Source organism: Triturus cristatus, chromosome 4_2 (assembly GCF_964204655.1).
Source record: "Triturus cristatus chromosome 4_2, aTriCri1.1, whole genome shotgun sequence".
NCBI lineage: Eukaryota > Metazoa > Chordata > Amphibia > Caudata > Salamandridae > Triturus > Triturus cristatus.
Window position 1 is genome coordinate 270,235,583 of NC_140586.1, and position 16,005 is coordinate 270,251,587.

Consider the following 16,005-nt stretch of genomic DNA (forward strand, 5'->3'; position numbering starts at 1 on the left):
AGGCTCCACTGACTTGGCTGGCGGCTCTAGGCTTTCGATGCCGGCGGCTCTGGCCCCTGAACCACCGGTCCCCCAGGGATACAGGCCTGGATCCGGATCTGTGGCGGTCAACCTCACGACACCTCAGGCACCGATACCTCTGCCAGCGTCTCTGCCACTTCCGATGCTGGTTGTGTCCCCGGCTGGCATTGATCCCAGCCTCCCCCTCGACTTGGACACGGAGCCAGACCGGCGTCGACGGACGCCGGCACCGACCGGTACTTTTGTACCACACTTCTACCCTGGTGTTCCCTATCACCCTCAGTGGCAACCAGAGGAAGGTGAGGAGGACTGGAAGGGGTCTGTTGACCCTATGGCAGACCACCTTGATAAGCCGGACTGGAGAGAGGAGTTTGGTGAGGCCAGTGGTCTGGATACCTCCCCAGACCTTGGCATGCTTTCTCCCCCTACCGTGGCCATGGAGGAGGGGGCCTTCTACGTTGTGGTGTTGTGTAGGGCAGCTGAGGACTTGGGCCTTGAGCTTTCTACGGTGGCAATCAGGACTAATCTCCTGACGGAAGTGTTTCAGCCGGCAGCGGCCTCTTATGAGCCCCTGCTTCCGTTCAATGGGGCCCTCCTATACATCCTTCTGGGCACTTGGTCCAAGCCCAGCACAGGGGCTCCTGTGGATGGGAAGATTGCCCAACGCCACCGCAGGGCCCCGGGCGACCCAATTTTCCTCTCTTAACACCCTCCCCCCGAGAGCTTGGTGGTCCAACCCTCAACATCCAAAGGCACGTTCCCTTCTGCTCCCCCAGATAGGGAATCCAAGAAGCTGGACCATCTTGGGAAGAAGATGTTTTCTTCCACCAGCTTTGGACTGCGTTCGATGAACACTGCATGTCTCTTGGGCTGTTACACCCCCTCTGTGTGGGATATGGTTGCGCAAGTGCTGCCAGTGTCCGGAGGAGTCCCGGGTCACACTCTCCCGTGCGGTCGCAGAAGGGAGAGGTGCAGCAAAGGTCGCCATCCGCTGTAGGCTGGACACCGCCGACTCGCTGGGTAGGACGATTTCTATTCCAGTAGCCCTAAGGCGCTACGCCTGGCTGAGATCCACTGGCTTTTCTGGGGATGTCGAATTGACTCTTTTGGACATGCCCTTTGATTGCCGTTGCCTGTTTGGTGACAAGGCGGACGGTGTACCTGAGCGCTTCAAGGATTCTAGAGCTACGGCCAGATCTTTGGGCCTTCCTACCACCACTCGTCCTTTGCAGTCTGCCTTTCACCCCTTTTGTGGCTACGGAAGGGGTGCCCTGCCACGTTCCACCCAGGGCCACAGGCCGGCGCAAGCTATCCAGCCTCTGTGTGGCCGGGGACGAGGGACCCTATGCCCTGGGTCTGTGGGCCAGCAGACGGGCCAGTCCACCAGTGCCCCCTCTGCAGCAGCCTCTAAGCCTTCCTAGTCCGACCCTTCAGGGCCACCAGTTGGCGGCAGGATCCGCCATCACCTCCCCCACTGGCACAACATCACGTCGGAGAGGTGGGTTTTGCAGATAGTCCGAAGGGGCTACTCCCTCCCCTTCAAGACTACCCCTCTCTCCATGCCGCCAACATTCCATCGCATGTCAGAGGATCACTTGGGTCTTCTCCGTCAGTTAGTTACGGCTCTCTTGGCCAAGGGAGCTATGTAGCCAGTCCCTGTCCCCGAAGTAGGTCATGGTTATTACTCCCACTACTTCCTGGTGCCCAAGAAGGACAAAGGCCTGCGTCCTATCTTGGATCTCAGGGACATCAACCGCTTCCTCCGGAAGGAGTAGTTCAAAATGTTATTAGCTCAGGTCCTGTCTGCCCTTGACCATGGAGACTGGATGGTAGCGTTGGACCTGCAGGACACTTACTTCCACATTCCTGTCCTGCCAGCCCACAGGCATTACCTACGGTTCACGTTAGGCCACGAGCATTTTCAGTTTACCGTGTTCCTCTTTGGCCTTACCAGCGCCCCTTGAGTGTTCATGAAAGTGATGGCGGTGGTCGCAGCTCATCTACACAGATCAAGGATTCCAGTCTTCCCCTATCTTGACGACTGGCTGTTGAAGGCTGGCTCGCCCCAGGCTGTCGTCTCCCACCTCCAGAATACGACGGACCTCCCGCATTCGCTGGGGTTCACTATCAATGTGCCCAAGTCGCACCTGATTGCCTCTCAGAAGCTCCTTTTCATTGGAGCAGTTCTGGATACAGCACAGTTTTGGGCTTATCCTCCCTAGCAGCGAGTCCGGGATATTCGGGCTATGATACCGATGTTTCAGTCTCTATCCCGTTTTTTGGTGAGATTGACCTTGAGGCTGCTGAGCCTCAAGGCCTCCTGCATTCTGGTGGTGGACCATGCCAGGTCGCATATGTGGGCTCTGCAATGGGACCTGAAGTTCCAGTGGATGCAGCATCAGGGGAATCTTTCCGATGTCTTCCAGATCTCAGAGGGCACTGCACACCAATTGCAGTGGTGGCTAGCTAACCAGGATCCCTCTCCCTTCCCTAACCAGACATCACAGTGGTGACAGATGTGTCACTTCTGGGATGGGGCGGCCACATGGGAGAGGCAGAGATCAGAGGCCTCTAGTCTTTGGCGGAGTCCGGGCTCCACATCAACCTTTTGGAGTTCCGGGTGATGTCTTGCACTGAAAGCATTCCTTCCTTCTGTCAAAGGAAGTGTAGTGCAGGTGTTAGAGGACAACACCTCTGCCATGTGGTACTGCAACAAACAGGGTGGGGTCGTGGACCCTATGTCAAGAGGCTCTTCGCCTCTGGACATGGCTGGAACATCTGGGCATGTCCCTGGTGGTTCAACACCTGGCAGGTTCCCTGAACGCCAGGGTGGGCGAACTCAGCCGCCAGCGCATGATGGATCACGAATGGCGTCTTCACTCCGAGGTGGTGCAGGGTTTCTTTCAGCAGTGGGAAGAGCCTTGGTTAGATCTGTTCGCCAACGAAGAGAACCTGCAATGTCAGCAGTTCTGCGCGTTGGAATTTCCAATTCAGCACTCGCTCGCCGACGCTTTTCGCTGCGAGTGGAATTGCGGTCTCTTGTACGCCTTTCCGCCTATACCACTTCTGCCCAGAGTGCTGAAGAAAAGCAAGCGTGACCGGGCCCAAGTCATTCTTGTGTTTTCGGATTTGGCACGAAGAGTCTGGTATCCCGAGCTCTTGAACATGGCCATCGACCCTCCGATCAGCCTGCCTCCTCGAAAATATCTTCTGTCACAGCAACAGGGGATGGTCCTCCACCTGAACCTGTCCAGCCTCCACCTCCTTGCGTGGAGATTGAGCGGTGACAGTTGACAGCTTTTGACCTTCCTCCCGAAGTTTGTAATGTCATATTGGCAGCCAGGCGTCCCTCCACTAAAACAGTATACGTCTGTAGATGGAACAAATTTGTGGCATGGTGCACAGCAATGGCTGTGGATCCCCTTTCTGCCCCTCTTTCATTCTTTATTTGGCCCTGCAGGGCTCTGCTCTGGGCACCCTTAAAGGCTATCTTTCTGCCATTTCGGCCTATCTTCGTCTTCCTGATCAGCCTTCTCTTTTCAAGACCCCTATTGTAAATAGATTTCTTAGGGGCATTACTCTCCTCTTTCCGCCTATTCCTTTCATAATGCCCCAGTGGGACTTGAATCTGGTCTTAACTTACCTTATGTGTGCTCCTTTCAAGCCACTACAAAATTGTCCTCTCTTTTCTGGTTGCCATCACCGCTGCTCGCAGGGTGAGTGAGCTTCAGGCTTTCTTCTGAACCTTTTTTCCTTGCTGTTCATCCGGACAAGGTTGTCCTTTTAACTAGACATTCTTTTCTTCCCAAAATGGTTGCCTCTTTCCACGTAGGGCAGGCCATCACTGTACCCACCTTCTTCCCGACCCTTCCAAGGAGGAGGAGAGACTCCGCTGTCTGGATCCAAAACGTGCATTATGCTTTTATTTGGATCACACACAACTATTCCGGGTGGATGATCAACTCTTTGTTGGCTATGTAGGCACCAAGAAAGGCCAGGCTGTGCAAAAATGGACCATCTCTCGATGGGGTCACCTTTTGCATTAAGATCTGCTTCTCTTTGACGAAGAAGGAGCTTCAGGTAGGATTGCGCTCCCATTCCACCAGGGCGATGGCAGCCACTATTGCTTTGGGATGTGGAGTCCCCCTCAGTGACATCTGCCAGGCAGCCACGTGAGCATCACTTAGCATTACTGTCTGGAAAGTCATGTCTGGAAAGACTGCTTATTTGGCCTTTCAGTTCTCCATGACTTTCTGGTGTGAACTTAGTTCGGAGACCCACCTCTGGGGTTGGTATTGCTGAGGTATTTATTCTAAGGTTAGAAATCTATAACTAATAGTCTCTTTCCGATGAGCAAGTTACTTACCTTCGGGAAAGATATATCTGTAAGAGACTTATTAGTTATAGATTCCTTACCGCCCCACACATCCTCCCCGTTCTGCAAACTGACTTCTAGAGTAAGGGACTCCCTTTCAGGGCCCTAGTTTTCTGCACCAGCGGTCTGTGTCGTGCATGGCCCTGGGCTTATGGCATGGAATATTGTGTAAAGAACTGACGCCCGCAAACAGGGGCAGCATCTAAGTATATACCGCGACGTCATCCCGGCGATCACGATGCTGATGACTAACGCGGAGTCGACCGATGCCACGTACCAACGCACAGGGGTACTGCTGAGAAAAAAATTCGCCGGATCCAGTCTGACGCCTGGGGGTAATTCCAAGGTAAGGAATCTATAATTAATGTCTCTTACAGATATATCGTTACTGAAGGTAAGTAACTTGTTCATCAGTTCTTTTATCTTTCACATGTCCAGATAGCACTTCCTGCCTTAAGCTGCTTCAGCTTTGCATTTTTATTGTCTTTGTCATTGTGAAATCATCAGTAAGCTTTTCAGTAAAAATACACAATAGGTGGGTTGTTACAAATTGTGCCGGGTGTGTTATTCTTGAAACCACATCATCCAAACTTCCTAGTTGATAGAGTACAGCATTTTTATTGTGTGAATCTGTCTTCATCTACTGCCATTTACTAATGGTTCAAAGTGCTCACTTTTTAGTGCTTAAATCTGGTTTGTATGGGTAATAAATATTTCTTTTAAAAATTGTAAGTAATTGTTCTGTAGAACAGATTACAGAAGGTGTCTCCACGATAAACATAGTCCGATGTAGACTATTCATTCTAAAATGTCAATAGCAGAGTCTTGGTTGACAGTTGTACTAATGAATGCCATATTTTTCAAGCATTACAATTTATCATTGTATCACTTTTGTTCCTCGGGTTGTCACTTGGTTCTTAAAAGAACTTTGTTTTTAATCCCAATAGGTTCAAAAGTGTGATTTGTAAAAATGCAATTGTTTTTTAATGCGTCTTACAGGTGAAATCTGGAGCAAATGTCCTGGTTTGTGGTCCCAACGGATGTGGAAAGAGTTCCCTTTTCCGTGTTCTTGGAGAGGTTAGTATCTACTAGAGTCAAAGTGGTTAAGTAGTGCACCCTTTTTATTTTTTATAGTTTCTCTGGGATTTTCCAACATTGTGAAGAAGCATACTATTTTCTAAAGTATGTTTATTATCATTAATTAACATTGTCATTAATTAACATTATCAACAATTCTAAAGTATTGGCAACAAGTGAGGACTGTGAAGGCAAACTGTGAAAAGAAAGGGTGCCTAAAATATAGTCCTAGGGAACGATTGATAAACATTTAAAAGCAGTGCAAGTTTTACTTTAGTGCAATAAGCAAAGCTAGAACAGCAAATTTGAATGTTGCCAGCAAAAGCAGGATTTGTTTCATTTAATTGAGGGAAATCATTGTGATGAAGTATAGGGTATTACTTGTGCGTATGAATGTATAGTTGGTCATGGCAAAACGAGAAGCACTGGTCTTTGCTCTCTTAAGATAGCTCCTTCACAGTTCCTGATCTACTCGGAAGGTGGCTTCACCATCAGAGGAATAACATCTGACAAAAGATCTTGCTTACGATTATCCACAAACATAGCAAGGCTGTAAAAGCTTCATGATGTGGAAGAATTTAAGTTCTTCCGTTTTTTTTTATCTCACTCTACTAACTGTTGAACACTACTCCTAAAAATCAAGTTGAAAAAAAAACATAAACCTAAAGCTTGTGTTTTATTAATCTCCTTTGTATCCACAGCTATGGCCTCTATTTGGTGGACGTCTAACCAAACCAGAAAGAGGGAAACTATTTTATGTTCCTCAGGTACTGTTTAGTGTCAAGTTCTTTTATTTTATATTTTTGTCACCATCGATATGATAACAGAATTACATATAAATAAATTGCAAAAGGATAAGTGTGCAAATTACTCGGTTACGGTTTTCCAACAGAGACCGTACATGACTCTGGGTACACTTCGAGACCAAGTGATCTATCCAGATACAGTTGATGATCAGCGGAAGAAGGGAATATCTGATCTGGTAAGAATGTGGTTTCATGTTAGAGCCTACCTGAAAACTTGGAAAGCCCAGCCATTTCTTCCTTTCTACTCTGCCATACTTCCTCCCACCCCACATGTCCCACTGCACTTCTGGTGCTGTTCTCTTGTGCATGCTTACCTGCTTCTTTATGCACTTCTGACTCCTTTTCCTTTCCTCCCTTCAACCCAACAGCATTTAGGTACACACATTTTACTAAGCATCTCTCCTGATGGAATCTACCTTTGCAACATGAAGGCCAAAATTAATCATTCATGAGCGTTATTCACATTCATTGTAATTTTTAATTGATTTTGAATACAGGGAGACTGCAATCCCTATAAGAAAGCATGTCTCTAATTTATTCATTATAGTTGACTTGTGATGTCTCTAGCCACCTGTAATATAGAATTGATGTAGCTACCCCACTGTAATAAGGCATTAAAGTCCAGCTCTGACATAACAATGCCTTCTGCCAGCAACCATGGCGAAAGGTAGGCTGCGAGCATAATTATAGCTGCTGCATAAACCGTTAACAGGAACTGACCTTTCCTTCTTTTGAAAACCCACAACCATAGCTAGTATCCAAGGTGAAAGGTATGTTGCAGAGTATAATTAAAGCTACAGTGAAAATAAGAACTGGCTTTTAATTCTTCTAGTGTATTTTTCTTAAGTGAATAGTGCTTAGCAGAAATGAGATATTTAAATCAACAGCTTTATTTTTGCAAACTCTAGGTTATTACAGGAAAGATATAATTCATCTGCTTGTCTTTAACTACAGAATGTTTTTAATCCGACTTGCATGAAACCGATTGTAATGTATTTTTGTAAGAACATACTCGTTGCTGTTTAGTCTGTTTAATTTCACACTACAGCTTACACTTTTATTCTTCACGTCTACAGCCAAACTGTCTCTTTTTTCTATGAGAAAGCTGAACACCAAGGATTTCAGTGGTTTATGGGAAAAGGAAAGGCATTATCATGTATTATTAGAAATAATCTTAGCTCGCACCATTGTGTGTTTCCAGAAGTCCTTGATGTCTTGCTATAATTTATGGCAGAGGATACTTTATTCCATATATAATACAAACCACAAACACTTAGTAATGCCAACAATACACTTCTACAATTTAATAATGTAATTTAAATTAAAAAGGTAAGAACAGCACCGTATTCCTATGTTCATAAATAATTCTAGGTGAAAGCACCAATTGTAATATTAGGGTTAAACTACAGTAAAAGAATCAATCCGAGCTTTAGGTATATCTAATGCCATCACTGCCTCCCTAGTATGTGAGGTTGAAGTCCAAGACTGCTCGTGGCTGAGATCAGCTCTACAGTGGAGCCAATCTCTACAAGCCCTTCTTGTTCTGTATTATCATTATAATTTGTTTCCTTGGGATATGGCGGAAGTTGTACATAACTCAACAGCGTTGACACTTTGAATTATCTAAAAGAAGTTCAAAATTGTAATTGTAGCTATAAGAAAATTGGCTTAACACCCCGTTAAAAATGCCTGTAAATAATGCATTTTAAAGAATGCCAAAAAAAGGAGCACTGTTTCAATCATATGGTGAGTTATTAACAGTAGTGCTGTATGGTTTCCTCTTCTCAGTAGGAACTGTTTGTTTGTTGGACAACCTAAACATTGGGATTGTGGCAGACTGATTCTATGCACCCCATCAGGATATATTGGCATATATACCAGCTAGCTCACAGTGCCACCATAAGTACCCCTAAACCTAGTAAGGTAAAAAATGGTTTGGGCAAACTCTGAACACAACCTTGACTCACAAGGAATCGTGTTATCATATCTAGAACCTTTTCGCTCAGTCACTTGTGCTCATTCAGAAAGCTGCACAAGAAATACACAGAGGGGCGTTTTCAATATTTATTGAACCATTGTGATTCTTGTATAAAATATATGCACTACAATGATTAATAAACAGAAGCAAATAAAAGTGATAAGCAATATAAGGACAGTGGAGAGAATAAATAATTTCACCATCATGCTAAGAAAGTGTATATATGCTGGAATATAAGTACTGGGTACAGTGTACTCCTACTATGCGTTCCCTAACCAGGTTGCCTAGGGCGGGTGTTCTGCCAAAAATGCCCTACTGGATGATTTAACTCCCCATTACCTGAAGGCAAGGTATGTAGGTCCCTGTCTTGCTCACAAGTTGGATATCCCTCCTCGCAGAGGTTAAACCGGAATCAGCTGGACTGAGATTCCGACACAGCGACAACCTCACAATAACAGCAGAGTGCTCCTATAATTTGAGTGCGGAAATACATCTGTATTTATAATAACAGTATCCATGCTTCTGTGTCAGTGCTCCAGCCGAGCTGACCTTGTTTATTGTCTTTGTGAGGGCCGTGTCACCTCATGAACGAATAACAAACCACATTTGCACAATGTGTGTTCAGGCCTTGTACTAAATGTTCAAGGTTCTCATGATCGTGTACTTACAAAGTGAAATTGCAAGCAATGTGGTTTCAGAGAAATTAATCATGCACTGTCACACAAGCAAATGTGTCAAGTCATTTTGTCAGAAAGAATGCAACTTAGGAAATGTGTACATGTAAAATGGCAGTGTTTCTTCTCTAGCCTAACCTAGCCATGCGACACCCACTCTTCTGACATAAGTTGACTAAAGCTATCAAACAAAAAGAAAGCCATCTATAGCAAAGCTACAGCATGTGTTTACATAAAAGGTGCTAAAATCTATATAAATAAGGCCATCCTTAGAGATTTTTAACTCTGGCACTATGGTGATGACAGAATATGACGATAGTTTAGTATTAGAAATCAATAATATTTTTGCCCCTTATGGACATTATGGATTATTTTGAATTAACATCTACTTTTCTCCAGCACTGCATAGCATCCATTTGTGAAAAATGTTAATATGTAAGGAGCTTGTATAGGATTGAAACGCTGAACAATCTAATGGTTGAGTGGGTATTTCAGTGCTAGAATGTTGAGTTGTCCAGTTGTTGCTAATAATATGATGACTATCAACTCATTATATTCTGATGTATACGTCTCCCCTCGTGAATCCCTCCATGTGCCAGACTAGATTCTGAGATTTTTTTCTCAGCAATTTCTTAGTGTGCCAGCAGGTGGCAGTGTGAGGATCTGAGTTGGAGGCATCACACCCCAGAAGTGATGTTGTGGCCACAATACAACTGCCCCCTTCGTGCATCGACATCAGTTCCTTCCATGCCTTCTGATGCGTCTTTGAAGTGCCCTCCTTCGATTTGTGTCACCTGACAGATTTAATTGGTTGAACATTTCCAAAACATTTCCAAGGTTCAGTCAACATGTCTCCTCTGAGAGATGACTGATTTTCAATCGTTCAAGGATTGCCAAAAACAGACATGAGTGATGGACACTTCAGAAGGTCTGTCTCTGGTGTCTGGCCTCTACTCTTGACTCAAACAGGGACTGCACATGGAAGAATCTGAAGGCAATTTGAGACTGAGAGGCCACATTTTACGTTGCAGAGCACCATTGGAAGGCCTGGCTGAAGTCGAGAATGTGAAAACGTTCTTGTTCCCGAGAGAGATTCTTTGTCACATCCAGCTCCTCAAGTAAGCCAGAGAAAAAGAAGCACAAAGTCTAAACATGGATCCCCCCCTTCTTCCCACCACTCTCACTAGGAGAATGCATATGGTTTTCAGGGTACCTTGAAGTCTGTCTCGAGCCCACCCCTCCCCCCCTCCCCCTCACACCTCAGAACTGATCCAGGGCCTAGTCCTTATTCAGCCTGAATTCCCAGGTCCACAGGCAACACTGCAGCTGATAATGGCCTTCAAGGAGGCCATGCTAGAAATCTTCAGTACCCGACCGCACATCTCTGAAGCACTTTTAGGCCCCAGGGATCCAAGGAGGCCTCAGACAATTGTCCAGCACAAATTGCCCGACATGGCTACACCATACCCTTCCTTTACACCCCATCAAACAAGCACCTACACCACAGTGGCTTCTGGAAGACCACTTTTTCTTTCTCTGACCAGAAATTCAAGCTCTCTTGGAGAAGGAAGCTATCTAGAGAATACTGGCATAGGCAGTCTGGATTAGGAAGGACAGAGAATTTCGTCCTATTTTAGATCTCCACTTCTGAACTCCTTCCTCAAGAAGAGCAAGTTCAGGATGCTCACTCTGGCCCAAGTTCTGTCTGCTCTGAATCCATGAGACTGGATGGTGGCATTGCACATGCAGCACACCTACTTCCTCATCCCCGTCCTGCATTCCCAGAGATGCTAACTGCTGTCCCATGTAGGCCACCTGCTTCCCCATGTAGGCCATGGGCACTTTCAGTTCTCTGTGCTCCCATTGGACCTAACCAACGCCCCTTGGGTGTTTTACCAAGTGATGGCGGTGGTCACTGCCCATCTTCGGAAGTTGGCAAGACCAGTCTTACCATACCTGAACAACTGGCTACTGAAGGATTGACCACCTCCAGAGGCTGGCCAATCTCATAATATTGCTGGGATTCTCCATTAATGTGCCAAAGGAACACCAACTCCTTTACAGAGGCTCCCTTTCATTGGCACCATTTTGAAAACTGTGCTTTTTTTAGCCTTCCCTCTGCCTCAACAAGTCTGGGACATTTGGGCTATGATCCCAATGTTTCAGCACTTGACAAGGGTCTTGGTGGGAGCAGCTCTGAGGCTACCAGGCCTTCTGCGTCCTGCTAGTGGACCATGGCACATGCAGGCTCTGCAGTGGGATCTGAAGTCTCAGTGGGAACAGCACCAAGGGAACCTCAAATTCTATCCAGATGTTGCAGGAGACTGCAAAAGATCTCCAATGATGGTTGCTGGACAGAAATTGAACTGACTGCAGACCCCTCTCCCTACCCTATCCAGAGCTAAAGGTTGCGACTTGTACACCTTTGCTGGGTTGGGGGGGTCATGTGGTCACTCTGGTCTCTGGAGAAAATCTACCTCCACATAATCAGTGATCTGCTTGGCACTAGAAGCCTTCCTCCCACCCATCAAGGGAGAACAGTCCAGGTGCTCATGGACAACACCGCCATCATTTGGTTTTTCAACAAGCAGGGCAGAGCGTTCTTGGATCCTGTGCCAGGATGTTTTACACCTCTGCAACTGTCTGAGTTGTCAGGGCATCTCCCCAGTTGTACAGCACCTGGCAAGATCTTTAAACACCATGGTGGAAAAACTCAGCTGGCATTGGCTAGTGGCTCATGAATTTCACTTGAACTCAGAGGTAGGGCAGGGTGTCTTTCAACAGTGTGGAGAGCTTTTGACTAAATCTTTTCACCACCTCCGAGAATATATCCGTGGTTTTGCCTGTTGGAGTTCCCAAGGCAGTCCTCACTTGGAGATACCTTTCTGTTAGACTGCAGCTCCAGGCTCATTTACGCGTTCTCCTCTACCTCCACTGCCCAAAGTTCTAATGGCTATCAGAAATGACCGGGCCCAAGTCATTCTAGTGCCTCTGGATTGGGCCAATAGAGTGTGGTACCCCAACCATCTGGCCATGAGCATCTGTCCTCCAATTAGACTGCCTCTTGCACCTGAGCCTGTACAAGCTACACCTCTGTGCTTGGAGATTGTGTGGCTACAGTTGACGGCCTTCGATCTCCCTCTCCCCAAGAATAATATTTTTGGCTGCCAAATGTCCCTCTACTAAGACTATCTATGCAGGATGCTAGAAGACGTTTGTTGTTTTGTGGTGTTCTCAGAACATCCAAACATTACAGGCCCAGTTATTTGATGTCCTACATGTCTCTAACCCAGTAAGGCCTTGCCGTGGCAACAGTTAATGGTTATTTGTGAGTCTTATCAACCTTTCTTAGTTTGCCTGATCAGCTATCTTTGTCACCTGTTGTGATGCTGTTTTTGAAAGGGCCGATCCATATGTTTCTGTCAAAACCCTTTGTGATGCCCAAGTGAGACCTCAATCTGATTCAAACATTCTTGCTGTGCATTCCAATCAAGCCTATGCACAGATGCCCCAAGAGATTGCTCACCTTGCAAAGTGAGTTCCTTATTGCCATCACGTCAGCTCGTTGTCAACGAGCTGCAAGCACTTTCTGTCTGGCAGCCGTACACCACCACCTTCCCAGATTAATTGATGCCAAGTTCCTCCCAGAAGTTGTAACTTCTGTCTTTGCTCCTCATCTGTCCCGGAGGAAGAAAGACACCGTCACCTATACCAAAAAGAGCCTCGAGTTTCTACATCGATCGCACAAAAGTTCACCAGGCGGACAATCCGCTCTTTGTGGGGCAAAAAAGAGTAGTGCAGAAGCTGACAATTTCCAGATGTAATTTTCTTTGTATAAAGATCTGCTAAGGTCGGAGTATAAAGCAACCTCTGGAAGGCCTGTGGCTCATTCAATGTAAGCTAAAGCCGATAGCACAAGAATACCTGATTTAGACCAATACCAGGCTGTGACATGGTCGTCAGTTCACACATTCACGAAGCACCAAGACCGGTCTGGCAAGAAGGGAGAGTAGTTGGCCTAATGGCTTGGGCGATCGACTTCGAATCTGGGGAACTGGGTTTGAGTCTCGGCAATGATGCTGAACATCCTGTGATTCTGCGCAAATCACGTAATCTCCCCGTGCCTAACCAAAAAAGATTGTGTCTCCTCATGTAACGTAACTGTTGCTAGGTAAACGCTCTGATACCCGATTCGGTTCAAGTTCGAGCTATATGAAACTCGCAAAAAAATAAAAGAAGGGTGATTTGCTTGTTCAGTTTTGCAGGATTTCTTGGTTTGAGCAATTTCTCACACTCCTGCGGAAGTACTGTTTTGGTATTTTTTCTCAAGGTGCAGAATCTGCGGTTAGAAGTGTGCATCAGGAAAACAAGTTACTTATCTAAGGTAATTCCTTCTCCGGTGGATACTCTGACTGCAGATTCCTCACCAGCGCTTTCTCCATTCTGTTGTTTTGATTCTTTGGTCCACACTAAAGTTCCCCATTGGAGAACTGCTCATTTGCATAATCTGATTACTAGGGCTCTGCTGTATCTGATGATGCAGACAAATAGGCAAAATAAACTGATGTTGAATCATGGAGGTGGTGGTTACATTATGGTCCCAACATCACATCCGGGTGGGGTGGACCTGATGCTGAGCCGCACAATGCCATATGCCTGTGCGCAAGGGAATTGCTGAGAGAAATAATCTCCGGATCCAGTATAGGACCTTGGGGTATTCACCAGGTGAGGAATCTGCGGTCCGATTGCGTATTCACCAGAGCCTTTATAAAGGTAAGTAACTTGTTGTTCTGTGCCGATATCTTGATTTGATTTCCAAGTTATAATGATTTTTAATTGCCTGTCACGATGCTTTGAGATTGTTTAAACATTTTGTTTGATGGGGATTCTATGATGAGGTCAACTAGACCATAAACTGGAGGTGAAGTTACCTTAGCCTATACCTTCGTGCTGGTTGATAAATTCTTCTCTGTTAAAACCTCTGACATTGATCCCTATTTAGAAAGTGACCATAATCCACACATTCTTTTTGGCTAAAAGTACAGTTGATTTAAAACCACCGAAGCCAAGCATAAGAGATGATCTTTGATATCAACCGCATCTTAGTAAGCACAATTCTCTCGTAGAGGTTGGCGGCATTCTGAGTTTGAAAGAAAAATTGAACTTCACGCTTTAAGATCATCATACTGTACATTTCTAAGAAAAACTATTAGACTGCCTTAAGACCGAATTGGCAAGTGAAAACAGAAACTAAACTTGGACCAAACCTGATTTTGTAGGATAAGCCCAATTCATCAATTCTTGTACTTTAAAAATGCAGATTCATAATCTTTCCAAAGAAGCTAACAAGATCTGGACTGATGTAGGTTTATGACCAGGTACTCTAGTGTGCTGGCAGTGTCTGAAACAGAAGAAACCATTAAATCTATGAATCTTTGTGGCCGCAGGTGTCAGTGGGGTGCGCATTGCGCTGCAGAGATTTTCAGAGTGATGGCACCAGTAATGAGCAGACTACTGTAGTGAATAGACGTGGCATGAAGCCTAAAGACTGGGAAGGAATACTTTTGGTCCCAGTCTTTAAAATCTGTGTAAGGGCTTCTCTGGATAATTACTCTCCTTTTAGCAATGTTTTCTCCTACAAACAATTTGTTTCTGAAGATTATCTTTACAATGTTGTCCATGGAACAATTTACTTCTATTACAGCTACGATCAAGTCAGGTTCTCCCCTGCACCACATTCCTCAAAATATTTAGAAGTAGTCGAGGTCCGTTCTTGCACAACCTCTGTTGAAGTTTACAATAATTCTCTTGGATACCATCCGAGTGGAAACTGGCATTAATTGTCTCACTTCTGAACTAGAGAATTGCAGATCAGTCTTTTCTTGCCAATTTTTGGCACACCTCGCTTCTCACTTTAGGAGTCAAGATCTTGGAGAACTATGTCTATTTGTTGCAGTGGGCATATCTGAAGCCTTGATGGAAGGCTGCTGATGTGTTTTTGGGAGGAAGGAGAAGGAGGTGGTCGCAAGGAATGTGGACGTTGCGACGGACGCGGGGCAGAAATGTGCAGGGGGAGTAGGGTGTGAGTGAGAACAGCTCAGCGTTCCGGCGCCTTTGGGGCACAGAGTGCTGGGGAGTTGGGAGTCAAATTGAGCCCAGGCCCCGCCTCATTCAGCCCTCCACACTGTCCCACATTGGCATTGGAGGCTGCCACTGTGGTCTGCAGTCCTCTGCAAGTGGCATAAATGGTGTGGCGGCAGCAATAGGCTACAGACGCTCTGCGCAGCATGGAAGTGGCCAGCGTTAGGCTGGTGCAGCCTGTGCCCACACAAAGTTCTGTATGGGTGGGTACAAGACTGCCTCGCTCCGGCACTTATTGGAAACACTGTAGTCCTGAAATCAATCAAGACTGAATTCGATAGCAAACAAGTAAGTGGCTGGGGCAGCAAATGGATTGAAAGGACTTATAAAATTGGCAAGAGTTTAAAACCTTAAGAGGTCCTGCAAATCACCTGGCCCTGGGAGCCCAGCAGGTCAAACAATCTTTTGAAATAAAGCATTAACCAAATCGCAGCCTCAACCCACGTCTGATCTTGCTTGTAAATTCACTAATTTCTTCTTTAAACTATTCAATTGCCACCAAATATTACAATAAATCAGCAAATAAGCCCTAGTCATTTCTCCATTATAGAGAGAAAAGGGCAGTCTGGGGCCACAGGCCGGAAGGATTTTACTGGGGTGCTATTGCCTCCATGAATAAGTTGCACCGTGCTGGGCTACCCATGGCCCACAGGCGGCTCGAAGGAGGCAAGTGTCTCTGGTTCAAAATAACATAATCAGTCCCTCCTTGCTGTCCAGTCCACGCCAGCAGCAAGGCAAGGCCTTCAAGTACAGAAGTTCGCCAGCCTTGCCAGGAGACCTAGCACTCTGGGGGTAACCTTGCAAGGTGCCTAAGCAGGAATCGTGAAACAGTCACCAACAGGGAATATCAATTAGGTCCGGAGAAACGAGGTGGTTCTCAGGCTGGAGAAGAAAAAAAGTCAGAGAACAATGACAAGACTTCCCAGTGAGGAC

At 46.0% G+C, this 16,005-nt stretch overlaps 1 protein-coding gene across 1 annotated transcript in view; it reads left to right on the forward strand.

Moving 5' to 3' along the window:
• ABCD3 (ATP binding cassette subfamily D member 3) overlaps positions 1-16,005 on the forward strand; it is a 310,675-nt gene that overhangs the window by 223,516 nt on the left and 71,154 nt on the right. The window contains exons 17-19 of the mRNA XM_085601490.1: positions 5,396-5,473; positions 6,175-6,240; positions 6,366-6,455. Coding sequence (XP_085457616.1) covers positions 5,396-5,473; positions 6,175-6,240; positions 6,366-6,455 — 234 coding nt within the window. The remainder of the gene's footprint in view (positions 1-5,395; positions 5,474-6,174; positions 6,241-6,365; positions 6,456-16,005) is intronic.